General features: G+C 40.3%; 1 protein-coding gene and 2 long non-coding RNA genes across 3 annotated transcripts; all 3 read left to right on the top strand.

Annotated features, from left to right (window-relative positions):
* Positions 1 to 5,534: 5,534 nt before the first annotated feature.
* Positions 5,535 to 5,978, top strand: LOC116410279. Its single transcript, XR_004222234.1, has 3 exons — positions 5,535 to 5,607; positions 5,723 to 5,758; positions 5,877 to 5,978. It is a non-coding gene; the product is annotated as an uncharacterized LOC116410279 (long non-coding RNA).
* A 798-nt stretch (positions 5,979 to 6,776) lies between these two features.
* LOC116410302 lies at positions 6,777 to 7,393 on the top strand. Its single transcript, XR_004222261.1, has 3 exons — positions 6,777 to 6,819; positions 7,095 to 7,130; positions 7,254 to 7,393. It is a non-coding gene; the product is annotated as an uncharacterized LOC116410302 (long non-coding RNA).
* Positions 7,394 to 15,963: 8,570 nt separating this feature from the next.
* LOC105947023 (tubulin monoglycylase TTLL3) lies at positions 15,964 to 25,272 on the top strand. Its single transcript, XM_012961739.3, has 15 exons — positions 15,964 to 16,043; positions 16,804 to 16,827; positions 17,649 to 17,690; positions 18,213 to 19,065; positions 19,298 to 19,378; positions 19,795 to 19,888; positions 20,397 to 20,446; positions 21,192 to 21,314; positions 21,522 to 21,636; positions 22,156 to 22,233; positions 22,378 to 22,555; positions 23,233 to 23,381; positions 23,691 to 23,934; positions 24,049 to 24,484; positions 24,917 to 25,272. The coding sequence occupies exons 6-15, from the start codon at positions 19,813 to 19,815 to the stop codon at positions 24,920 to 24,922; spliced, it is 1,455 nt and encodes a 484-aa protein (XP_012817193.3). The 5' UTR covers positions 15,964 to 16,043; positions 16,804 to 16,827; positions 17,649 to 17,690; positions 18,213 to 19,065; positions 19,298 to 19,378; positions 19,795 to 19,812; the 3' UTR covers positions 24,923 to 25,272.
* Positions 25,273 to 26,824: the final 1,552 nt, after the last annotated feature.

The raw sequence follows: 26,824 nt of genomic DNA, 5'->3' as shown, positions 1-26,824 counted from the left end.
ATAATTAATTGCCTTCATTTATATATTTGCCCCAATTTGTAACAATTTGGGAGGCAAAACCATTGTCTTGGTTTTAGTTAATGTTTAAATGATTTTTAGTAACCTTTATCCAGATTACTAAAAGACCCCTTATCTGGAAGACCCCAGGTCCCAAGCATTCTGGATAACAGGTCCCATACTTGTAGTAATTTATTTTCTTGCTTGAAATCTACTGAAATGTTATCTTCACTTCCCCTCTGGAAATATATAGAGATAGTGTCATCATTTTGAAAGTATAGTTTTTATTACAGGTATAGGATCCGTTATCTGGACATCTGTTGTCAAGAAAGCTCGGAATTACAGGCCATCTCTCATAGACTCTCTCATAGACTCCATTATAAGAAAATAATTCAAATTTTTAAAAAGGATTCCATTTTCTCTGTAATAATAAAACAGTACCTGTACTTGATCCCAACTAAGATATAATTACCCCTTATTGGGGCAGAACAGCCCTATTGGGTTTATTTCATGGTTAAAGGATTCCATTTTCTCTGTAATAATAAAACAGTACCTGTACTTGATCCCAACTAAGATATAATTACCCCTTATTGGGGCAGAACAGCCCTATTGGGTTTATTTAATGGTTAAAGGATTCAATTTTCTCTGTAATAATAAAACAGTACCTGTACTTGATCCCAACTAAGATATAATTACCCCTTATTGGGGGCAGAACAGCCCTATTGGGTTTATTTCATGGTTAAATGATTCCCTTTTCTCTGTAATAATAAAACAGTACCTGTACATGATCCCAACTAAGATATAATTACCCCTTATTGGGGGCAGAACAGTCCTATTGGGTTTAATTACAGTTAAAATAATTTTTGTAGCAGACTTAGGTAGGAGATCCCAATTACAGAAAGACCGCTTATCTGGAAAACCCCAGATCCCGAGCATTCTGGATAATGGATCCTATACCTGTACAAAATTTACCAAAATAGACAAATACTGCAAATACTCCTGGAGCTTAATGAAGAGGTAGCTTTGGCTTGGAGCATTGCCCTGTGCCATATACTGCAAATAAAGGGCATTTCAGCTGATTTGTTGGGTGCTGCCCGGCCCTGTACCTGTATTTAACCCTTCTGGGCCCCTCCAATTTGGTCTATAATAAATCTGCCCTCGAAAAAAAAGGCTTTATTGGTGTGTGGGTTGTGTGTACATATACATACTGTATTAGCTCAATATAAACAGCACAATAATGCCCTGTATTGTTATGTTATTTATATTATACATCCATGTATCAATAGGGGATACATAATACAGGCATACAGGAATATGTGCTATGTGGGGGGGGGGCATTCAAATATAACAATATGGATATAAAGTAGTTACTGAGGACAAAGACTTGGGGTCCCCTACTGGGGTTCATATAGCAACGGGGGGATTCCCTGTAGGAATATATATATTAAATAACTGTGTTAACTAAACAAATGAATTGATCATTGATATTTGCAGTAATTGTTCTCTTTCCTATTCTGCCAAAGCAGCCGCTAAAGGGATCATTTCTGTACTGACAGTAGTTATGGCATAAACACACTAACGAGAAAAACCCCACAGGGCATTCTAAACTTTACTTTACTTCTAATCTCCCCATTATTTGCCTTATTTTATAACTGCCCCCCATTACCTTACCCCCTGCCATATATAAATGTCCGCCAATAACCTTAACCCCTGCCATGTATAAATGTCCCCCAATAACCTTAAAAACTGCCATATATAAATGTCCCACAATAACCTCTATATCTGCCAGGTATAACTGCCCCCCAATAACCTTAACCCCTGCCATGTATAAATGTCCCCCAAAAACCTTAAAAACTGCCATATATAAATGTCCCACAATAACCTCAATATCTGCCAGGTATAACTGCCTCCCAATAACATTAGCCCCTGCCATGTATAAATGTCCTTTTAAAGCGTATAATCACTACCCATGCCCTGTGCCCCCTCTCCAGTTAATGGGATAATTCCCTGGATTCAGAATGTTGCATTAACCCCAGATATGATATACTGTACATATGGGTGTATTCGACTACAACGTTAAGCAAAGTTATAGCTTAAGGATCAACTGCAGAATGTACCAAATGGCAGCCCCCCCACATCACAGTAGATAATGGTACAATCTCACACCCTATAGAGCAGGGAGCAGGGTGTAGAACAGACAGGTTGAGCCTGAATTGAATAGAAATGGGAGTCTCTGTCTATACTGTCCAACTGCTTGCTGGGTATTGTAGTCTTATGATATTTATAGCTGTAGGCTAATTGTTAGATACAAACTACATTACCCAGCATGCAGTGGGACAGGCACATCAGGTTAATAGGGGAAAAAACTTTGGCTAGTACAAACTACAAACCCGCCAAGGCTCCAAATAATAGCCCAAATCTGTTCTTTGGCGGCTTTGTACTTTGAAAACCCGCCTGGGCTTTAAACTAGTAGCCCAATTTAGCAGGAAAACTGCCAACCTGGCAACCCTGGTTCCTGCAAGCTGGTTCTGCTGTGCTCTTTCTTCTTGTAGATTATCCAATCAGAGCACAGCTTTCTTGACACACAGTAAAATTGACCAATCAAAGCACAGATATAGACAGGGCTCGGGAGACATTACAAACTGAAGGCAGAAATGAAGACTGAAAATGAGAATCTGCAGCTGTAACTTTACCTCAGAACCAACTCTGAACATTTGCTGCAGATTTCATCCCACTCCCACAGGTACTATACGCAGGTACTATACTGTATCCTTCCACTCCCACAGGTACTATACGCAGGTACTATACTGTATCCTTCCACTCCCACAGGTACTATACGCAGGTACTATACTGTATCCTTCCACTCCCACAGGTACTATACGCAGGTACTATACTGTATCCTTCCACTCCCACAGGTACTATACGCAGGTACTATACTGTATCCTTCCACTCCCACAGGTACTATACGCAGGTACTATACTGTATCCTTCCACTCCCACAGGTACTATACGCAGGTACTATACTGTATCCTTCCACTCCCACAGGTACTATACGCAGGTACTATACTGTATCCTTCCACTCCCACAGGTACTATACGCAGGTACTATACTGTATCCTTCCACTCCCACAGGTACTATACGCAGGTACTATACTGTATCCTTCCACTCCCACAGGTACTATACGCAGGTACTATACTGTATCCTTCCACTCCCACAGGTACTATACGCAGGTACTATACTGTATCCTTCCACTCCCACAGGTACTATACGCAGGTACTATACTGTATCCTTCCACTCCCTCAGGTACTATACGCAGGTACTATACTGTATCCTTCCACTCCCACAGGTACTATACACAGGTACTATACTGTATCCTTCCACTCCCACAGGTACTATACACGGGTACTATACTGTATCCTTCCACTCCCACAGGTACTATACGCAGGTACTATATGCAGGTAGTATAAACAGGTACTATACACGGGTACTATAGAGCACTAAAGGCTGAACTACCCCTTTAAGCTAACTGATCACAAACCAAAAAAAAGCCCCCCCCCCCGGCACTTTTGCACAGAATCCTTGGAAGTCAGTAAGAACAGCAAGAGTCAGTTGGGGGGTTAATTTTATACACCAGCAGCGAATCCACTAAGTCTCACATTAACTGTAGGTCAGTCTGTGTATGGCCCATCTTTAGCCCCCCCCCAAACAGTCACCCTCCCCCTATGCCTGCCACTAACCTTACCCCTGCCATGTATAACTGCACCCAATAACCTTAACCCCTGCCAATATTAGTACAGGTATAGGATCCATTATCCAGAATGCTCGGGACCAAGGGTATTCAGGATAAGGGGTCTTTCCGTAATTTGGATCTCAATACCTTAAGTCTATTAAAAAATCAATAAAACATTAATTAAACCCAATAGGATTGTTTTGCATCCAATAAAGATTAATTATATCTTAGTTGGGATCAATTACAAGGTTCTGTTTTATTTCTACATAGAAAAAGGAAATCAGTTTTAAAATTCTTAATTGTTTGATTAAAGTGGAGTCTATGGGAGACGGGCATTCCGTAATTCGGAGCTTTCTGGATAACGGGTTTCCGGATATGGGGTCCGATACCTGTATTATTAGACTCAGTATTACAGCCCCCCAGTGCCCATAACTCCTGTCAGTAATCGCATTGCTTGAGACATTGTGATGTCACAGTGCAGGCAGCTGCATTGTGATGTCACAATGTCGAAAGCTGAGGGTGTTGCTAAGTAGCCTGGGATCGGCACATTCTTTCTTACGCGAGCAAGGTGAGTGGAGCTCCGGTTACATAGGGGGGACATTATGGAAATAAAGGTTTAGGGACAGATTTATCAGTGTAACAAGTGGGGGAAGGATACACCCCGCGCGACTGTATTTAATTCCCTACTACATAGGGAGGGGGGGATATTTATTATATAGAGCAATTTGGGAATAAGCCATATTTAAAAAGCTTTCCATGACATTCGCACTGTGAATAAAAATTCGCTATTACGTTTGTACATTAAATGCGCCTGTCGCGTCCGGCTTTATACATATAAACAGGGGCGGGGCAAATATGTTGCCTGTGCCAATCATTTCCATTGCAAGATCCCCAGGGGGAGGGGCCAATATAAATAAAATACAGTATATACTATACATAAAGTTTCCATTTCCCTACAGGGATTTATCACCCTACCAATTCTAATATATTTTATTGGATTCCACACCGTGTTTTCTTCGTTTGATTTATTTATATTGGTCGTCTTTTATCATTCGTAAATAGTATTATTTTTATTTAAATTCAGAGGTTTACCCCTTATGTAATAAAAGCCACTAAGCACTGTGTGCAGTAACTCATAGCAACCAATACATTGTTTTGGCTTTGTGACCAGCAAATGCTGCTGATTGGTTGCTATGGGGAAACGTAATTATGTTGGTTAGCGCCCCACATTTTCTAAACGCTACTCCTCCTACAGTTTTAGGGGTACAACACCCAAACTCCCCACACTTCTTCGCCTTATAGCAGAGCAGTTTGCTTGTGTTTTTCTAAGAGATCCCGCCCCCCGTCTTTTTGTGGCTCCGAACCCCCCAATTTTCCCATTGACTTTGACAGGGAAGATTTTCAAACTGCTGCCAATCTTACAGCTTTGAAGCTACACCCCCAAACTTGAATCGCATAGTCATGGGGTCAGCTTGAATGAAAAGATGATATATATATATAAAAGTGGGCGGAGCCACCAACAGCCAATCCGATTTCACCTATTGAATTTTGTTGGCTTAATTCCAGGGTTCCCATTGGGTGACTATGTATTCACGGTTACAAAAAGCCGACAGCCAATCAGATCTCATTCCGTGGCTTCACCTGTTTTTCAAACCGACATTAAAACACTATTAAAGAAAAGGGTTTGGTACAAGGCTCAAAAGTGGGGCCAAACTGTTTAATGTCTCTATATAAATAATAAAATATAAATAAAAGCAACGAATCGGATTACTACCGTTTGCACCAATGATGTTTCTCTCTCTCTCCGCAGAAAGAATGGCAGCGAAAATGGCGAGGAACATGCTTAGAAAAGTATTTTGTTGCCTCCCACTTTTTAGAAAAGTAAGGGCCTTTGTTTGACTCTAATATCTCTGATTTGGGTTTGCGAATAAAAGTTACCGATTTCCCAGCGCGATCGTTACCATTTATAATCCGACTTTATTCTCTTTGTTTTCAGAAACGACTTGTGAAAGATAAAGAAGTTGTTATTCTGGTAAGGAGGGAACTGCCAAGCAAATATATTGTACCCATCCCAGTTTGCATTTCAGTATAATATCAAATACTTGGCTCTTTATTTCTATTAAATAAACTCTTTTCTTTATGTGAAACAGGTTCAACCAGAAGAACAACAGCATCAACCCACTGAAACCATCTGCGAGGTAAGCAAAACGGAGAAGCTGCAAATATCTCTTTCCTCTTCTGTCTTCTTTCCTATCTATCTATCTATCTATCATCTACCTATCTATCTATCTATCTATCTATCAACCTATAAATCTATCTACCTAGCTACCTACCTATCTATCTGCCAACCTATCTATCTATCTACCTATCTATCTATCTATGTGCCCACCTGTCTCTTTCCTCTTCTTCCCTTTGGACACAGACAGGCGCATACACAGTAAAGGGAAAAAGCAGCTTTTCATGTGTAATTGGCTTTTACCCTACTGCGCCTGTACCTGCCAGTGTATGTAGGCTCCCATAGTTGTACTGCCCCCCTACATTATATATATCCGCTTTGCACCCCTATACTGGCACACACAGTCGGCTCTAGCCATGTGCCCTGCCACATACATTTAATAATCCATTTTAAATACAGATTAATGCAACTGCCAAACCCATAAGGTCACTAGAAATAGGTTTGAGCTTTTCCAGCAAAGAGCCGAGTTGATCTCCCTGATCTCATTATTCTCTTTTCTCTTAACCAGCAACCAGTTCCACCTACTGGGAATGTGGTCTCTGGAGTAAGTAGCGAGAAATAAATCGTTTACAACTGATAAAATATATGAAGTAAAGTTGCTTGTTTTTGTATTATGAAAGATAAATACCGTATAGAGGCCTGATATCTCTGTCTCTTACGCAGGACAACCCGGAGCAGATTGTGGGGCTTGGAGATAACACCTTCCAAGTAAGTGGGAAAGGCAATAGTGGAAAGTAACTGGTTATTTTGCCCTTTATCAGATACATCATTACAGTAGTGAATGAGTTAATCACACTTTTTTTTTATTCTTTAACCAGGAACAAACAGAAGATGAAACTGGCGAGGATATTTGCCCGGTAAGTTAAAATAGACAAAAAAAAAAAATACTTTAAAAAACCTTCCTTTGAATAAAGAATAATTTCTCTTTGGCTAAATAGGAGTATTCACCTGAGCCATCTGACTTTTCCAAATTCACATTTATTGACCTCCTAACAAAGTTATCTATCTATCTATCTATCTATCTATCGCAACTGCCAAACCCATAAGGTCACAAGAAATAGGTTTTAGCTTTTCCAGCAAAGAGCCGAGTTGATCTCCCTGATCTCATTATTCTCTTTTTTTCCTGAACCAGGAACCAGTTCCATCTACTAGTAACGTTGTCGCTCAAGTAAGTCGCAAGAAATACATAATATAAAACTGATAAAAATATGAACTAAAGTTGCTTGTTTTTGTATCATGAAAGATACGTTAAATACCGGTGTGAGGCCTGATATCTCTGTCTCTTACGCAGGAACACCCAGAGCAGAACAGACAACAAACTTACATCTTTGAAGTAAGTGGAACAATCCCGATATTGAATGACTTTGAATGTAAAATGTGTTTTTGTGTAATTGTATTTGTCTTTTTCTCTTAACAAGGAGGAACCTGATGAAGAACCTGAAAAATGTTATGGTTCTAATGAATCAGAGGAAGAGGTAGATTATGACGTAAGTGGAAAAGAACTAAATCTGCAAAAAATATCATAAGAAAATCCCGATATTGATTGACTTTGAATGTAAAATGTGTTTTTGTGTAATTGTATTTGTCTTTTTCTCTTAACAAGGAGGAACCTGATGAAGAACCTGAAAAATGTTATGGTTCTAATGAATCAGAGGAAGAGGTAGATTATGACGTAAGTGGAAAAGAACTAAATCTGCAAAAAATATAATAAGAAAATCCTGATATTGATTGACTTTGAATGTAAAATGTGTTTTTGTGTAATTGTATTTGTCTTTTTCTCTTAACAAGGAGGAACCTGATGAAGAACCTGAAAAATGTTATGGTTCTAATGAATCAGAGGAAGAGGTAGATTATGACGTAAGTGGAAAAGAACTAAATCTGCAAAAACTATCATAAGAAAATCCCGATATTGATTGACTTTGAATGTAAAATGTGTTTTTGTGTAATTGTATTTGTCTTTTTCTCTTAACAAGGAGGAACCTGATGAAGAACCTGAAAAATGTTATGGTTCTAATGAATCAGAGGAAGAGGTAGATTATGACGTAAGTGGAAAAGAACTAAATCTGCAAAAAATATAATAAGAAAATCCTGATATTGATTGACTTTGAATGTAAAATGTGTTTTTGTGTAATTGTATTTGTCTTTTTCTCTTAACAAGGAGGAACCTGATGAAGAACCTGAAAAATGTTATGGTTCTAATGAATCAGAGGAAGAGGTAGATTATGACGTAAGTGGAAAAGAACTAAATCTGCAAAAATATAATAAGAAAATCCCGATATTGATTGACTTTGAATGTAAAATGTGTTTTTGTGTAATTGTTTTTGTCTTTTTCTCTTACCAAGGAGGAACCTGATGAAGAACCTGAAGAATTTTATGGTTCTAATGAATCAGAGGAAGAGGTAGATGATGAAGAAGAACTTGTTTATGAAGAAATTTATGAAGAAGTTTATGAAGAACTGTATGAAGAAGTTTATGGTTCTTATGAATTAGAGGAAGAGGAAGACTGTGACGTAAGTGGAAAAGAACGGAATCAGCAACAAATATAATAAGAACAATCCCGATAGTGAATGCCTTTGAATGTAAAATGTGTTTTTGTGTAATTGTTTTTGTCTTTTTCTCTTAACAAGGAGGAACCTGAGGAAGTAGAACTGTATGAAGAATTTTATGGTTCTTATGAATTAGAGGAAGAGGTAGATTATGACGTAAGTGGAAAAGAACTAAATCTGCAACAAATATAATAAGAAAATCCCGATACTGAATGCCTTTGAATGTAAAATGTGTTTTTGTGTAATTGTATTTGTCTTTTTCTCTTAACAAGGAGGAACCTGATGAAGAACTTGTTTATGAAGAACTTGTTTATGAAGAACTTGTTTATGAAGAACTTGTTTATGAAGAAGTTTATGAAGAAGTTTATGGTTCTGATGAATCAGAGGAAGACTATGGCGTAAGTTGAAAAGAACTAAATCTGCAACAAATGTAATAAGGAAATCCCTTAGGATTTTCAATCAGACTCTTTTAACAAGGAAGCTCAAGGGGAAATAACGGCCAAGTGGCTGTGATGATGGCCACATTTGAGATTTCAGGTTTTTTGGGGATTTAAAAAATTCAAATGCTAATAAATCTGCCCCTCAGGGTGCTTTTAGGGCATTTTAATATCCAGGTGTAGGTGTTTAATTACTAGGGGTAATTACTACATAAATGTGGAGATATGCTAAATGGCTAGCTGAAATTACACCTATTATCTCACATTCATTTGTAGTTTCCTAGAATTTACTTTGTTAAACCAAAGATCTGCTCCGTAGCTAATATTATAACATTCTTCCCTTAGGAGCAAATGGGCAACTTTAGACGAGTTATTAGAGACTAAGACCAACAATCTGCCCAAAGGAATTTCTATGATAGAATATTAACAGATCCAATGAAGAACGTATAAGCGCCAAAAAGGAATCTACCCCAGGCAGGATCCGTTACCAACCTGAAACTTGGCTCCTTCGATATGTTCCCAAAAGAAAAGGGAAGGGATGGAAAGGGTTGGGAACATCTGGAGCCAAAATGCATCTACTTAATGCTATGAACCAGTTGTGTTCAGAGAGGAGTTCCAGTGACAACTCTCAAACACTTATGTGCCTGATATTTTTGGATGTATATGTACTGTACATGTATATTATATTTTGCTTGAGAAAATCTTTTTTTACATTGTAAAAAATATTGTTATAATAAAAGTTTTATAAAAAAGAGAAACAAACTACAAAAATAAGGGTTTCTTTTTAATGAGAATTTTAATTTGGTGGCAGTGGACGAGTGTTGATATAATAGTGCAAATAGGGAAAGGAGGGATCTCTTTCTCTCTGTAACATAGTAATAGGTAACTTAAAGGTGAACTGTCCCCTTTATGCAAAAACTGGGATATGGTTCATGTTTTGGTAAATGCATATTCTTAAAATGTGAGCTCAGAAATCACCCAAATCTTAATAAAGTAAATTGCTGGTGGGAAAGCATACGTGGGTCTTGCTTTTCCAAAGTCGCCCGAAGTTTCCTTGTAAACAAAATGCTGCGTATGGTTTCCCACTAGATGGGAAACAGTCTGGGGTGGTTTTGTTGTCCCAGTAGCCCAGATTTAACCCTGGACGACAAATCTCCCCACATGCCATTAGCCTTAAGTGCCGGGCATTCTATGTGGGGCAATTTGTGCTAGTGGTGTAACAACAACAGGGCTGCAAAATGCTCCTCAGAGGGGCCCGGCACGCACACAGCAGCCCCTGCCCGGCCCTCCATCCCCCCCACGCTCATGCTGGCTGGGGATGGGGGATTTCTAACAACTATAGACAAAACAGACCCCTATGCCACAGGCCCCCCCACATACATGGGGTCTGCATCCTCTATAGCAGGGATCCTCAAACTATGGCCTGGTTAATTTACCCGGCCCCCTGCTGCGTCCTCACCCCTGGCAGCGGAGAGAGAGGACTCAGCGGGGAGCAGGACAGGGGAGCTGAGAGGGAGGACAGACGGTGCTGGCAGAGAGAGGACTCATCGTTGAGTGGGAGGGGGAGCTGGGAAGACAGACGGAGCGGAGGGGGCTGGAAGAGGGAGGACTCAGTGGGCAGCGAGAGGGAGCGCGGGGGCAGTGGGGGGGGTTGGGGAGTGGTCTGTGGAAGAGAGAGGACGCAGCGGGTAGCGGGAGGGGGAGCTGGAAGAGAGAGAATGCAGGAGTGGGCCATAGTTTGCCCCCAACAGTCTGAGGGACCATGGACTTGCCCCTTGCTTAAAGGAAAAAGAAAGTCAAAGTCACTTGGGGGTGCCAAAATGTTAGGCACCCCCAAGTGACTTTGACCACCTACCTTTTACCCCGGGCTGGTGCCCCTGTGAGGAGGGAACAGCACCAGCCCGGGGTAGCTGCTGGCGCTTCCTTCTTCCTGATTCGCTGTGCGCGCATGCGCAGTAGAGTGAAAAGCCGAACTTAAACATTAAAGTCGGCTTTTCACTCTACTGCGCATGCGCCCACCGCTGGCATTCCAGCAACGGAAGCCGGAAGAAGGAAGCGATCCGCTCCAGGTACCCTGGGCTGGTGCTGTTTTCTCCTAACAGGGGCACAAGCCCGGGGTACGAGGTAAGCGGTTAAAGTCACTTGGGGGTGCCTAACATTTTGGCACCCCCAAGTGATTTTGCCTTTCGTTTCCCTTTAAGAAGTTTGAGGACCCCTGTTCTATAGTTACCCCACTGGCTCGATGCCTCTGTATTTTTTTTCAGAGGGTCTAAAGTTCAATAAAAATCGAGAAAACTTCCTAAACCCTCTCCCAAGCACTTGGATTGTTTTGTATTGAGCAGTGACTGCTAATGCAAAGCTGAAATTTCTATTTGGCCTTATACCCCTGTAGCCCACTTTTTGGTTATTCTGTGCTGCTACCTGCTGATTACTGGTTCTTGGCGCTACAGGAGTCCTGAGCCCCCGCTTACTATGGGGGTTAATAAGGATTTCTCCCTTAAAGGCGTGCCTCCACCCAGGGATGGTGTTGTGGAACTATAATCCACCCCCTGGGAAATTAACAGTCTCTAGTACCTCTGCCTTGGATCCACACACAGCCCCCAGTACCTTGCCCCTCCCTGGGGTAGTAGCTTACCGGCAGGTAGGTGATCCTTGTGCAGGAAATAGTCAGATACACACGGAGTATGATGAATAAGATGAATCGTTTATTAGGGCAGGACCTCTCCAGGAGTGGCACATATTAATTCACACAGCATGCAGGGCTTTATCTCCTCACTACTCATTGAGTGCTTTCTCCTGTTGGGCAACTCACGGTACTCACGCCAAGTGTCTCCTTCTAGGTGATCTCCCCGGTACTCACGCCAGAAGGCACCCCCTCTTGGGGTCCTTCCCGGTACTCACGCTAGGCAGCCTCACCACAGGCAGCCCACCCCGGTACTCACGCCTAAGCCCCCTCAGATCCAGCCTCCTTGGGTTAGCGGTGACCTTGTCCACCTACCTAACCACTTATGGCCCTGCACTCCGGCTGATGTAATGCCGGGAGGTCTTAACCTCACTTCCACTCCTGGAGGGGCAATGTCCGCCCATTCTAAACTCCTAGTGTCCTACATATTACTCCTAGAGCAATCTATTATATAACTTCTAACACTAAGCTATACCTGGGGTACTCCTTACTGGAGCAGTCCCCAAAATGTCTGCCTCACAGCACATGGCTGCATCCCCTTATATGGGCCTATGCACCACCCTGTGGCCAAATCCCGAACTGCAGGTATACACCCCATTAACTGTTTAACAACCCAGTCATCCCAGTGTCCCTGTTTCCCAGCACCACCCTGTGGCCTGTCCTAGGGGTTCCTGTCCTAAGGGCCCATTTTTGGTAAACCCCTACACCCCCTTTACTTATACTGAGAGGAACAACTCACTTAGCAACTTAGGGACGTCTTATACTTAGCACTAGCCATTGGGGCAGTTATGTTGAATGAGCAAAATGATTGATATAGAACAATTTGCTTAATGGGCACATTTAAGATTGCTCGAGCCTTTGGGCTTAAATTTGTACTAGATTGTTAGGAAAACACTTAGGGGCTCATTTAAGAATGCTCAAGCGTTCAGATCCCAAACCCACATGAGAGTTCCCAAACTAGCCCGTGGTTTCTTCATCCGAGTAGCACACTTTGCACAAATTGGGTTTTTCTTTTCCCTGGCCAATAAAATGTAACACCCCTAACTAAAGAGAGAAACATGAACAAGCGCTGCATAGACAGTTTACAGGACTACATATCCCAGCATGCCACAGACCTGAGGACCTGGCTGGGGCTTTGAATCCACCAATGATAAGGAAAGGCGCAAAATGTTTTGAAGACCACCCTGCTGGACTAAACAGGGGAGAGAAGTAGGGAGAAACTGCTGGCTGCTGCCTACCTGCTCTGTGTGGGAGAGCTGCCAGAGGGGAGACACACCTACAGGGAGAAGCTGACCCTGCTCTCCCAGCTCTGGACTAGCACCTGTAAAAGAGCTATCAGTGCTAGCCAGAAAGGGAGCAGGGGGGAAGCTGCCTGCTGTTGGTAGGAGAGTCCCAGGCTGACAGGCTGCAGAGAGGCCCAGGGGATTACAGCTGCTAGAGGACAGAGCTGCCTGCGTCCCATCTGAGGTCTGTTACTAAAGGTGAGACAGTGATTTATGAGCACAGACTGTGAGTAACCTGCAACACCACACACCATTGGAGAACTGTGTATTATTAACCAATAGGAGTTAATCCATCTGTTGCTGAACTATACTCTCTGCCAAGTCATTTCTCACCTGGAAGGAAAGTTTACAGAGTTATACGGCTAACTGGCAAATGAAAGGAACAGTGCTATTGGCCAATAAGCTAAACTCAATAAGGGCCCCAACGTGCACAAATCATCTGGGACTGTGACGGGGAAATTAAGTTACAACATTTAGCACATATATCTTCTGCAATTTAAATTGTGTTATTGTTCGTTGGTATATTGTTATACATGTATATCTTGCTTTAATATTTTACATCATAGTCAGATCCCTGCTGATTGTTTGTTACGCTTAATAAAGAAAAGGGATCTTATTGGTTACCATTATTGTGGTCAGTCATTGGGGTGTCACTGAGTGTGCTGGAGTTACCCATATATATTAGTCTCACCCAAGGGTGTGCTACAAAAAAAAAAAAGCTCTTTATTTTTGGGGGGAAAAAGAAAACCTGATTCGTGCTATTCGGATGAAGAAATCGTGGGTTTAGGATCCGACCACTCGAGCATTCTTACATCAGCCCCTAAGTGTTATCCTTCAATTTCCTAACAATCTAGTACAAATCTCACAATATTCTTAGCAAAACTAATGTAACTATCAATTACAGGCTCTTGTTTATATATTATGGGCACACTTATGATCGATTGAGCCCCTTGGCTTAGGAAAGGAAACTTAAAAGGAAACCCCGCGTAAGTTAAGGAACCAAATAAAGGGACTAAAATACTTCCTTAGTTGAGGTTTTTTTCCTTTGTTTGGCTGAACTTTTTCGTATTTATAAGAGCCTGCTCGGGGAAGGAAAACCTAACTAACGAGGTATTTTTACCCAAAAACTCACGCAGGGTTTCCTTTATGATTGCTCCAACCAAAAGGCTCAAGCGATCTTACATGTGCCCCTTGGGGTCCTCAAATATGTTGTTGGATCCACGTGGCCCTAGACACAGAGCTTCACTTCTGTGTTGCTGCATAGTATGAAATAACGGACTGGGAGTTTTAGTTTGGGGCACAGTAGAAACATTTTTGTCATAGGAAAAAAAAAAAAAAAAAAAGAAGATTGGACCATGTAAGGGGCCAAAACAATAGCATCCCTGACTAATATGGGCTAAGTCAGATAGGAAGGTTTATGAAACCCCATTGGGCAAAGATTGTGGTGTCCAAAATAAAGGTTCCCTCCAGTGTTATCCGATAATTGGCCCAAGGTTCAAATCTGCCCTCCCCTTGAATGGTAACTGCACAGATATCAGCTCCTCCCTTGTATGGCAGCTTAAGCATCCTCCATAATAAAGACAACAAAATGCAATACAGGTATAGGATCCGTTATCCAGAATGCTCGAGACCAATGGTATTCCGGATAAGGGGTCTTTCCGTAATTTGGATCTCCATACCTTAAGTCTACTAAAAAATCAATAAAACATTAAACCCAATAGGATTGTTTTGCCTCCAATAACGATTAGTTACATTGTAGTTGGGATCAATTACAAGATGCTGTTTTTTTATTACACAGTTTACAAAGAGTATATATGTGTACTTGGGGGGGGGGTCCAACTGAATAAACAGACTCACTTATTACACCAGGCCGGGACTCCCCCTCTATATAACATACACTTGGTGAGAGTTATCCCTATGAGAGCGCATCCCCTGCACCCCATGGCAGGTACATGGGCAGTATAGTACATTTCTTTAGTTTACAATACTGCACATATACACACTGCATGTGATTCCTGAATATGGGGGAGCAGTTCTCTGATAGAAGCAAATCTATTCACAGGAGGGATTTAGGACATTTTGCCATACAAGGTGCCAGACAATCTGGACACTTTTCCCTGAAAGCAGCACGTTTTCTGTTCAGAGCCAGAAATAGGGTCAAGCCCTGCCGACATTAAAGATAAGGAAGAAGATAGGGAAGACATTTTGAGATATTGTTATTGCGTCCTACAGTGACTTAATAGAATCCACTGCCTTTCCCTAAATTATTCCCTAAATCTTCCCTGTCAACATGGAACCTTTATTTTATAGACAATCTTTAATTGAGCATTGGTGTTGTGCAACTAAATCTTAACTTGTATTTATATAGATTCATGTTTTTATAAAGCCTAAACATAGAATTCATCTTGCATCTGCATCATGTGATGTCATTGTGATGTCATAATGCCCAGGCACAGTGATGTTTACTGTCAGCTGATTCCTTATCAGTTGGTGTTTAGCTGCTGTACAGGACGCATTGCTACTGTCAGCAGCTTCATACAACGATTTTTAGGAATTTTTACAAATTCTACTTTTCTAATTGAACAACTTCTTAGTAAGTACTTGCCTTTATATGTATAGAGAAAAACGGTTGAGATGTTGTTAGTATATAATAATTAGTAATTATTAGTGATGAGCGAATCTGTCCCGTTTCGCTTTGTCGAAAAACGCGCAACTCTTTGCCGTGACAATTCTTTTTGAAACAGGTAATTTTTTTTTGACGCACGCAATAATCTTTTTTTTCACGCAGCAAATATTCCCGCTGCCAATTTTTACACCCATTTTGAGAATAAATCCGCCAATGTCTAAACATGGAAATTTCCCATCTTTATTTAATCATTTCATAATCGATGTCATTTTTATTTCTAATTTGAAGCACAGATGATAATTGGCACCAAGGCCCCTGTGGCCATAGCGCTGAATAACTTTATATCGTTATATGCAAATATTTAGCAATATTTTATGAAATCCCAATAAGCTCGAAATTAATGTCTCATTTTTCTTTTGCCTCCACAGAAAATGTTTTCTGCAATCAAGACTAAATCACAGCAATTGTGGAATTTTTTGTGTTCCTCCTTACCATGTATCAAACCAGTGAGTTTTATTCTCTATTATATATCTGTAGGGCACCAGAAGCAGCACTCTTATTAAAGCGCTGATTGCTGGAATGGAACCGTATGAGTGCTGATTCCATTACCTGCTTTATCTCAGTATCAACCCCCCCCCCCCCCCACTAAATACATAAATTGCTGCAAATATATTAACTACAGTATAAAGTATGAATGCATAGATTATTGCAGGGTAAACCCAACTAATCATTTTTTTTTAAAGATGTTTAACAAGGTCTTGTAACCCATGGCAACAAATGAGACCAGTTAATGTTATCTAGCTGTGGGTTATAGACCTATTTTAGCTTTTATTACAAGACCCCCTATATAAGCTTAACTATAATGAAGGGATGCAATACCCCATATTTAATGTAACAGAGGTTCCAGTGAGTAGGGAGTTGGGAATAGGGCCTCTACCTAGGCCGGAAGAAAAGCAGGGAATATATTTTCTGTTAAGTTGTGTAAAAATATTTTAACTACTTCTTGACCATCAGGGTTAATTTAATATTGTTTCATGGGATTAGTCACCTACATCTCACTGTAGGAAACAACTGCTGATGCTAACAGTACAGATATAGGATCCATTATTCAGAATGCTCCAAAACAGGAAAGCCATCTCCCTTAGCCTCCATTTTAATCAAATAATTCTAAGGCGAAGGGCTTTAAACAGTACAGATTTAAGTATTTCCTGCTGATAAATGACATTTGCCTATGAAATGCTAACGTGTTTTTTCTCTCTTAATTAGGAGTTGAAGGAATCAGGAATAAAGGTAGGCACATAATGGCCTTTATCATTGAGAATTAAATATACTAAGGGGCACATTTACTAACCCACGAACGGGTCGAAATGAGTCCGATTGCGTTTTTTTGTAATGATCGGTATTTTTTGCAATTTTTTCGTATTTTTTGCGATTTTTTCGGCGTCTTTACGAATTTTTCGTTACCAATACGATTTTTGCGTAAAAACGCGAGTTTTTCGTAGCCATTACGAAAGTTGCGTAAAATCTGGCGATTTTTCGTAGCGTTAAAACTTACGCGAAACTTCGCACCTTTTAAGTTTTAACCCTACGAAAAAGGCGCAACTTTTCGCGTAAGTTTTAACGCTACGAAAAAATTGGGCGATTTTACGCAACTTTCGTAATGGCTACGAAAAACTCGCGTTTTTACGCAAAAATCGTATTGGTAACGAAAAATGCGTAAAGACGCCGAAAAAAATACGAAAAAGTCGCAAAATGTTCGTTTTCAAGTCGGAACTTTTCCAATTCGGGTCGGATTCGTGGGTTAGTAAATCAGCCCCTAAATGTTGGTCTTTAAAGCATTGGTGCTAAAGCTGACCATTAGCTACAGCCCCAGACCATGTCAGTAGATTGAGGTATTGGCTAGCTATAAAAAAACCTGTCAGGGACTAGGATAGCATTGGGTCAGATCAACATCGCCCCCTATTATGGTCTGATCTTGGCAAGAGGTTGAAATAACTGAATCAGCCCATTTGACTCCATCTATTTTAAAATCCCCTTTTCGTGCACGGCCAGCTTAACCGGTTGGTTATAATGCTATAACATACTAACACTAGTTTTCTTCTTTTAACCAGATTCCCATGGAGGTATTTTCAGAGGAGAGGAAAGTCTACCAGGTAAGCAGAAAACCATCAGCTTTAGTAACACACCATTGTGTTACATGGCTTAAGACAACATTATGTTTTCTTTAAAATATTTAATTTTGGCATTTCCCTATGCAGCAAATTTGTCTGACAATCCCCATACAGCTCAGTACTGTGTCCCCATAGTGGTGGGACAGAAGGAACCCTATGCAGGAGGCTTTATTAGATAGTCTTCTATATAGGGATCCTCTTGGCCTGCCAGATCCACTCCCCCAATAAGAGGCCTTTCCCATCTAAATAAAATACTTATTTAAAAGTAAATTATTGGAAATAGAGAGACTTAATGACCAAGGTCAAACCAATTTGGATAGAATATGAATATGAAGATCATCTTCATTTATCCAAACAAATGCATGAACACCACTAATCAAAGTTGAGAGTCACTTTCACCAGAAAAATCAATAAACAAATAGCAGATTTATACCAGAATTAAATGTTAAAACTATCTATTTGCAATGTAATGAACTTGTGTGTTTCTTCTTTTTAACCAAACAGGAAATGGAAATTCCGAGGACTGAATATCCCGACCCTGCCATCCAGCAAGGACTGGAAGAGAGCACGGGGAAACGAATGGAAGAAGGGATAAAGGTAAGTCTGGAACAAATCATAGAGGAAAGACTGAAGGAAGACATAAAGGTAAGTCTGGAAGAGATCAAAGAGGAAAGACAGGAGGAAAGCAAAGAGGAAAACCAGAAGGAAAGCATAGAGGAGAGGAGGGAACGTTTGAAGAAAATAGCCCTCGATTTAGGTAAGTCTGTATGAGGAAACTCTTAAATAGTGATAGTGATGAATTAGCTACAATCAAAATGTATCGGGATTTCTAAATATCACTAACTGCTCTGTAGTTTCTTAATTAACAATTAGATAAAGTACAGTTGGGTGCAACTTCCCTGCAGTAGGTACCAATGGCATGGAAGCCGCCTCCAGCTGTATATATCTACCAATGGCAGTTAAAGATTAGCTCTCACATATACGCACTGTATACCATCATTACAATTCAGTTTGCAGTAAGAACCAAGTATTCTGTAGGTTACATTCAAGATGCCCAACATGCATGTTGCTGTACTACAGCTCCCAGTAACTCAATAGCCTTCAAACAGTTTGTTTTGACATCATATTAAAAATTAATGATTAAGTGAAAATTATTTGTTCATTAAAGGGACTGTATAATATTCCCTAGCACACCCATATATATATTCACTGGAACTTTTCCATGCAATGTTATTGACCGCTGGACTAATTTTGTTGCCATTTTTCCATAACAGATGAAGTCGCTAAGGACATCACAGACAGTGATGATACAGACAGCGATACAGACACTGATACAGACGGTGACAGTGAAAATCAGGTAAAAGCAAATATCTGTGGATTTGCTCTCTAAGATATACTGTGTGCGCCTGTATACATCATGCAAGTTTGAATGTCTATAACAAGGCTTTAGGTTTTATTTCTGTTTCCTTTATCTATCCTGGTGCTTATACCGAGTACTGCTGTGTTGTGCCATATTGCCATTGTTACTAAATAAATCAAACAGGGGAGGCCTGCAATAACCAAACCAAATCTATTTTGCCCATTCACAGTGTCAACAAGCGATAGCCCAATCAGTGGAATACGCGGAGCACCGGATATATTTTAAAGCCCGGTTGGAAAAAGCGATTCAGGTGAGTGATCTATGCGCACCAGGGATTTGTATGTAAGGGATGGTGTTCCCCATGCTGTTAAATATAAGGATATGTAAAGCAATCGCACAATTTTCACAAACCACTGTTCAGCTGATACACCGGCCAAAAATTACTCATGGACAGAGTCTTTTCCCTCTACAAGCTGCTTTTCAAATTCTGTTGCCTAAGACCCAGGGAATATGATCTCTCCAGCAGCGGTTTAACAATGACAAAATGAATGCTGATTAGGCCCCCCATCCATTATATTGTGTTACATTACAATCCATTATATTGAATTCTGGGAGATTACACGACACAACAGGCAATCCAAAAAAAATGGATTTGTATCAGAGTTAGGGGTTTTCATATCTTTTTATAAAAGTAAATAAATTAATGTGTATCTCCTTTAAAATCAGGAAAATAAAATCTTTTGGATGCATTTTGACAGACCAGGCATCCAGGAGGGCCTGGAGAGGAGAGGATGGATACGGAAAATATCAAGTACCATTGGTAAGTCAGTGTAAGAATGAAAGTGTGCCATCACCTTAAGGGCTCTGGCACACGGGGAGATTAGTCACCCGCGACAAAACTCCCTGTTCGCGGGCGCTTAATCTCCCCGAGTTGCCATCACCTGCCATCCCACCGGCGAAAATGTAAGTCACCGGTGGGATGGCACACGCAGCGGCGTGATTTCGGCAAATCGCCGATAAAGCCTCACGCGGCAACTTCGGCGATTTGCCGAAATCACGCCGCCGCGATCACCCAGTGTGATCTCTCACAGTAAATATCAGTTCCAATGGAAGAAACAAGTATTCTTTGCAACCTGGAAGAATGAAATCCTTCATAGATACAATGTACAAAGCCCAGTACAGACAAGTTTAAAGCAATTGAGCTTGCCAAATAATAGAGACACATTGAGACACAGAGACACATTGGAAGAAGCCGGCGTTATTAGAAAATTCTGTGCATTCTATTTAACTGCCGTACTGATACCGATCTTATTCTTTTCCCATAACAGATGCTGGGGCCGAGGACACTTCTTTCCGTGATCCAGACAGTGATACAGTGGTAAATATAGATCTCAGTAAATACAAGACAAAGAGCTGAACAAACTATAAATGGGTTATCTTAAATTGTCAACATATTGGCGAATAGTGACGCAACATTGAGTCATTTCTAAACTGCATGGCCATACATTTCTGTGAGGGGATCTCAAACCATTTTTATCAATAATATGACTTAGTAAAGAGGGGCAACTGTATCAAAACTGCATCTTCACCGAGTCATATTAAGGTGGCCATACATGGGCAGATTTATGTTGCCAATTCGGGTCCAATAGACTAATTCAGAAGTTTTCTGCCCATATGTGGGCACACGTTACCAACATCTGGCCTAAAATTGGCTAGAAGTCAATCGGCAGGTTTGATTTTACCATCAAATCGGGAGCTGTTTATCCATTGGGTAGTACACCTCAACTAATTTGATCAACAACCACATAACTTATCTCTAAACCTATGAAACTGTATTGGTTTGTGTTTCCCTTCAACCCAACATCCAATCAAGCGCCTGAACAGAGCACTGCCCCTGCTTGCATAATGGCACTTGTGTTGGGGGCCAGAGAAACACGCTTACAAAGTACTAAGTTAACAATATCTATAATACAGCAGTAACAACGAGACATTACTGTGCCTACTCATATCCATCTGGGGTAGGGAAAGTCCTATAACAAAAGTAAAATATAACATTTGTTACCACATTTTGGTGCATTTACCATCTATAAATAATTCTGTGTATTTATGTTTCTATTTTTCAGGTGACACTTCCTTATGCTGTAACGCCCACATTCATCTGGGTACATTTTGGTCTTCCCTACACTCTTCTAGAAGAAGATCAGATTCTGAACTTCTTTGCCAATATAAACTGCTTTACAAGCAAGGTGAGTCGATTTGTTCAGCTGCTCAGGATCTCTGCAACACTGATATCAGTACAAATCTACAGGACATAGGGCCCCATATGTTCTTTGGTGTTTGCCCTCCCCCCTACCTTTATAGCATAACAGTAAATCACATGCAGTGATTGTAATGAGACATTTATTATTATGATCATGGGAAATTCGCCACTAAATGTGCTTTCTATGTTCTAGGCGGGACTATGTGTGACTTTAAAGAGACTACGGATGTTTACCGATGTGAACGCGGACACATTCTTCCCACGCTGCTATGACCTAACAGAGAAAAAGGGGAAACAGTTATTCGTTGGTGAGAGCACCTACAACATTATGTTGTTTCTATTTATAATTATATCATATTTATCATTTCAAATGAATATTTATTTTGGCATAACTCTCAAAAACATTGGGCAAATGGTAATGGCTGCATAGCTTACAAGACTATAAACAGCAGGGCCCAAGTCTGACACAGACAATACATACGAACATTACGTTGGGAGTTATGGATAATTTCAGGGGCACTTTCCCAAAGCTCATATTGTGCTTACTAGTTTAATATGTTCCCTACAGTTTTGTATCTGATTATATAACAATAATCCACTGGAAGGAGCACTCAATCCAAAAAAGTATAAATTGCTTGGGTGCAAATAAGAGTAACCATAAAAATAATAGATATTACACTCAACGGGACTAATCAAATCAAAAAAGCTTTTATTAAGAACCCAACATTTTGTGTGATTATATAACAAGATATAGAGTAGCTAAATTGCTGAATGATTAATCACTTTATGGGTAAGAGATAAAATTCTGTTTTTTTGTCTTTATTTAGATGATTTCATGGCAACTGCAGCCCGTAGTATCTTAAAATGGGTTATAAGAAGAAACCAGAAGACTTCTCAAGTAGAAGGTAAGTGAATAGCAGCAGCCCTGCCCAATGCCTGTGCTGAGATGGCCATGTGTGGGTTGATAATTGCCTCAAAAATGAAATATACAGTTTGCTCCCACTTGCTCTCTAACCATCTCATACCGTACTTTCTCTTTTGTTTTATAGAAACTACAACTGACGGCTGCACTTCAATTGAATCAGTTCCAGTTGAAACTATATTAGCAGCCTTTAAGATCTGTAAAATGTGCCTGGGTATCTCAGAAAATGACGACATAGACAAGGAATGCGAAGAAATGGATACCGATTGGACAGAATTTCGAGAGCGCTACTATCGAGTTATACAGTAAGTTTGTTTGAAAAAGAATTTTTATTAATCATAAAAAATAACAGTGGGCGCATAATTCTGGAATATATCTTTCCTATTCAATTTTTTTGTTTTTCATTTCTAATAACTCCTATTGGCCATAAAGGCACAGGGGGCTTATTTATAAATCTCACATGTGCTGTAATCATATTATTACACCCTTTTGGGCCCAGCACTGAACTAACCTGCTGTCTCAACATTGTACCGGCTTCTTTGTCTGATGAGGAGTGTAGTGCTGTCAGGTACAAAGGGGAAGGGGCAATACCTAATGTCTTATGGGAGGCCAACACCCAATGCCTTATGGGAGGCCAACACCCAATGCCTTATGGGAGGCCAACACCCAATGCCTTATGGGAGGCCAACACCCAATGCCTTCCACTAACTTGCAAATTAATTGTGTCCTACCTTGCTCACCTAAATGACACATAAGACAATTTGTCTTATGACCCTTACCTGTGCTTTAATAAATGAGCCCTTCTATTATCTTGCTATAGTCTTTTTGGAAATTTTCAGTCTTAGACAAGCTATAAGGACTCTACAAGTTGATTTACTGTAGATAATGTATTTATTAGTTCATACTATTACTCAAAACTGTGGTGTAATAAGTCAGTGATTAAGCCAAACTCACGCTGAATCCTTCCCATGTATTGTTACAGTGATGGTGCCGACATTGAAAATTCTGCATCACATGTTGACCGATGCTGTAGTGTCTTACATAAGATTAAGGCAATACACCCACAGCTGGATATAGATGGAGAAAGAAATATCTGGATCCTTAAACCAGCATTTCTCTCTCAAGGAAGAGGTAAGAGAACATGGTGACTGTAAAATCTTATGACATTAAGAAAATAAGTTGCCCTTAAGGGTCCCCAGCAACCAGCTTTCCTACCCCTACTGTTCTTTGCATTAGAAATGATGGGTTTATTTATTAATGTTATGAACAAGGTCCTGCTTCTAATTGCTGAGGTAGAGAAGTAATCTGTACATTTCTGCAGTCTATTGGCTGCTAGTTTTTGTTGCTGCATTTGCCTCACGATAGAAAGGCAAACTAAAAATGAATTTAAAACTGACTTATAGAAAGAATCATTCTAACTTTACACCTGTTTTTCCACAGATATAATGTGCATGAATCGACTGAACGACATAATCGATCATGTGGAAGACACTCAATGCTCTTCTTTTGAAAAGAGATGGGTGATTCAAAAGTACATCGAGAGGCCACTTCTTATTTATGAAACTAAGTTTGATGTACGCCAGTTCTTCCTAGTAACGGACTGGGAACCCTTAACAATCTGGTTCTATAAGGTGAATTACATTCGTTTCTCATCACAGCCTTTCAACTTGGAGAATCTAGACAGGTAGGTAGTTGAAATATTTAGAAAAGCCATTGGACAGTAAAGTTAAATTATACAAAGTTTAACCTAATTAATATACAAGCACAAAGTCTGACCATTGTACTTTCTTTGCTGCAGATCCATACACCTGTGTAACAGGTCTATACAGAAGTACCTTACAAACGCTCCAAATCGTCACCCTGACCTACCAGAGATCAATGTATGGTCCAATAAACGAATGCAGGAGTACCTACGTATGATAGGTGCAGAACATGCCTATGAAGAGGTGATGATGCCGGGGATGAAGAAAGCCCTGCTTCACACTCTGCAGGCTTGTCAGGATACAGTGTATAAAAGAGAAAACAGCTTTGACTTTTATGGTGCTGATTTCATGTTCGGAGAGGATTTTCAGCCGTGGTTGATTGAGATCAATTTCAGACCGGATTTATCTTCACCCTCCGAAGTGACTGAAGGGATCTTTAAAAATCTATTAGAGGACATCCTAAAAGTTGTCCTTGACCGAAAAACTGATCCCAACTGCGACACAGGAGCATTTGAGCTTATACAGGAACAGGTACATTTATATTAAGGGGTGAATACTGGTAATAGGAATATATACTCATTGGATATACAAAGGGATAAGGTGGCCCCTCGGGCAGTGAAATGGGCTATATATTTTAAAACCTTGTCAGGAGAGAAGGTCAGGCCAAGGATAGGATCCATTTAGTACTTGTAACTGCATGCTACCCTTCTCCTAGATGGGCCCTGGAGATGGGGCAATAGAGAAGCAACATTAAGGCACTATTTATCTCACCCAGTTACAGCATATATTTAGTAGAGCTATACACAAATAATAATAACAATAAGATGACAATGTGGTAAATACAGTGCAGTGCATTCCTTTGACATCTCCTGTCCATAGAGTGACATGATTCATATTGTGCATTCAGTGGAAACATTAAATTTAATTTTGTACTATTATTAATATTCATGTCCTTTTTTGTAGCCTTAAAATTGGAATACCAAAAAGAAAAAGAAAGCAGACACAGAACCTAGATGGACCAGGGAAGTACTGTTCTGTGTCTCTAGTGCCCTATGCAGCGACACTGCTGGCAGCAGGGAGGGTGGGTGGAGGGCCCCGATACAGCAGGTTTTTATTAATAAGGCCTACTGCAAGGGGAAGTCATCCCTGGCTGCCAGGAACTGTAAAGTTTTAAAGGAAATATCTCTAGAGCTGCCCAGAAGACTTATATATACAAGATATTGAAACATCTATGATCAACAGACGTCTTTATGTCAATGTGGAATGGGAACTCTATTCCCAAATTCTTCTAAATAAAGGAATATAAAGTTTTAACACTACCAGAGATCCGTGTTCTTACAGAGGTCAAACTCTACTTGTTTCCAAACCAATGCTGATTTTATGCCTGTTGCCACCTCAGGCAGCATCCCCAATACTGCCCCCTTGCTTACTTCTCTTGCATTGGAGCTAGTTAATGGGGGGTGCAATTCTACTCTCTGCTCTAAAAGTGGAAATGTGACTCTTACATTTACCAGGGGAGGCTTTTTGACATTCCTTTGCAGGATACCTGTAATATGGAAGTAATTCAACTGTATCATTAATCCAAATTCATTATTGGTATATGGGTATTTGGGAGAATGGTTCCAGCCATGGTCCCCTCTAGGCACTTACCCACAATGCAGTGTGCTTCCCAGAATCATAGCTTTATTTTCTGCTAAATACTATGAATTGCATGTGATTTCCCAGTGCTGGTAAATGGGGCCCAAGTTGCAAAGCTTTGTTATGAATATTGTACCAATATGCATGATTGATTGTACTTTTCACACAATTCAGGCTGGACCATCTGGGGCACATTATACAGAAAATGCAGTGGGTTCTGCACCCCAAGCTCATTGTATAGTGAGAATCACAGGGAACTGGCAACAAAGTATATTATACAAGAATGGATCCGTTATCCAGAAAGCTCTGAATTACGGGAAGCCATCTCCCATAGACTCCATTCTAATCAAATAATTCAAGTTTTGCATTTTTTTTTACAAGTACCTTGTACTAGATCCCAGCTAAGATATAATGAATCTATATTGGATTAAAAACACATCTATTGGGTTTAATTAAGGTTTAGGAGATTATTTTGTAGACGTATGGTAAGGTGATCCAAATTACAGAAAGACCTCTGATCTGGAAAACTTCAGGTCCCAAACATTCTGGATAAAAGGTCCCATACCTGTATAGTAAAAAGTGGTGGGTGCTGGTAATTTGTGGACATGACAAGGCCCTGGTATTTGGGGTACACTGACTGCCAGGCAGCCCCTAGAGGCCCATTAAGCACAAGACTGTGGCAGTATTTAAATATGTATTATGTAGTGTAGTATAAAGCAGTGAGTACAGGCAGGATACAAACAGTATACTCTGAGAACAATGAACACTGAGGTAGTGGGTACTGGCATCCCAAATACTTTATATACAGTGAGAGACAGTGAATGCTGACAGCCACATACAGTGAGAATCAGTGAATACTGCCAACAAATGCACATCTCAGTGGGTACTGCCCCCAAGCACATTAAGTATGGCAACATTCTGTAGGTACTTGCACCCCACTACATTATACACTGAGGCCTAAACTACAATTGTGTTTTGCAAATTATACAGTGAGTGGGAACCAGAATCAGCAAAATGGTATTTTAGAAGCACTCCCAGCACAGATATCTTGTTATGGAGGTGTGACTCCCACCCACCTGGATCTGGGGAGCCAATGTAAACTAGGTTACTTCTATAATGCATTAATTATAAGAGTCATTTGGATGGATTTTAGTTAACAACATATTTGAGGCCAAAATAGACACTATTACCAGATATCCCAAAGGTTATTTATAAACACAAACTTAAAGTAAA

Source organism: Xenopus tropicalis, chromosome 4, assembly GCF_000004195.4.
Source record: "Xenopus tropicalis strain Nigerian chromosome 4, UCB_Xtro_10.0, whole genome shotgun sequence".
In the NCBI taxonomy this organism is placed as follows: Eukaryota; Metazoa; Chordata; class Amphibia; order Anura; family Pipidae; genus Xenopus; species Xenopus tropicalis.
The sequence above is the reverse complement of the archived record's forward strand: the minus strand, read 5'-3'. Positions and strand labels throughout refer to the sequence as shown.

Coding starts and splice junctions, on each gene's coding strand:
- LOC105947023 (XM_012961739.3), top strand. CDS start 19,813: ATGCATTTTGACAGACCAGGCATCCAGGAGGGCCTGGAGAGGAGAGGA. Junction 22,234..22,377: donor GAAGACTTCTCAAGTAGAAG/GTAAGTGAATAG, acceptor TTTGTTTTATAG/AAACTACAACTGACGGCTGC. Junction 23,935..24,048: donor AACTTGGAGAATCTAGACAG/GTAGGTAGTTGA, acceptor TCTTTGCTGCAG/ATCCATACACCTGTGTAACA.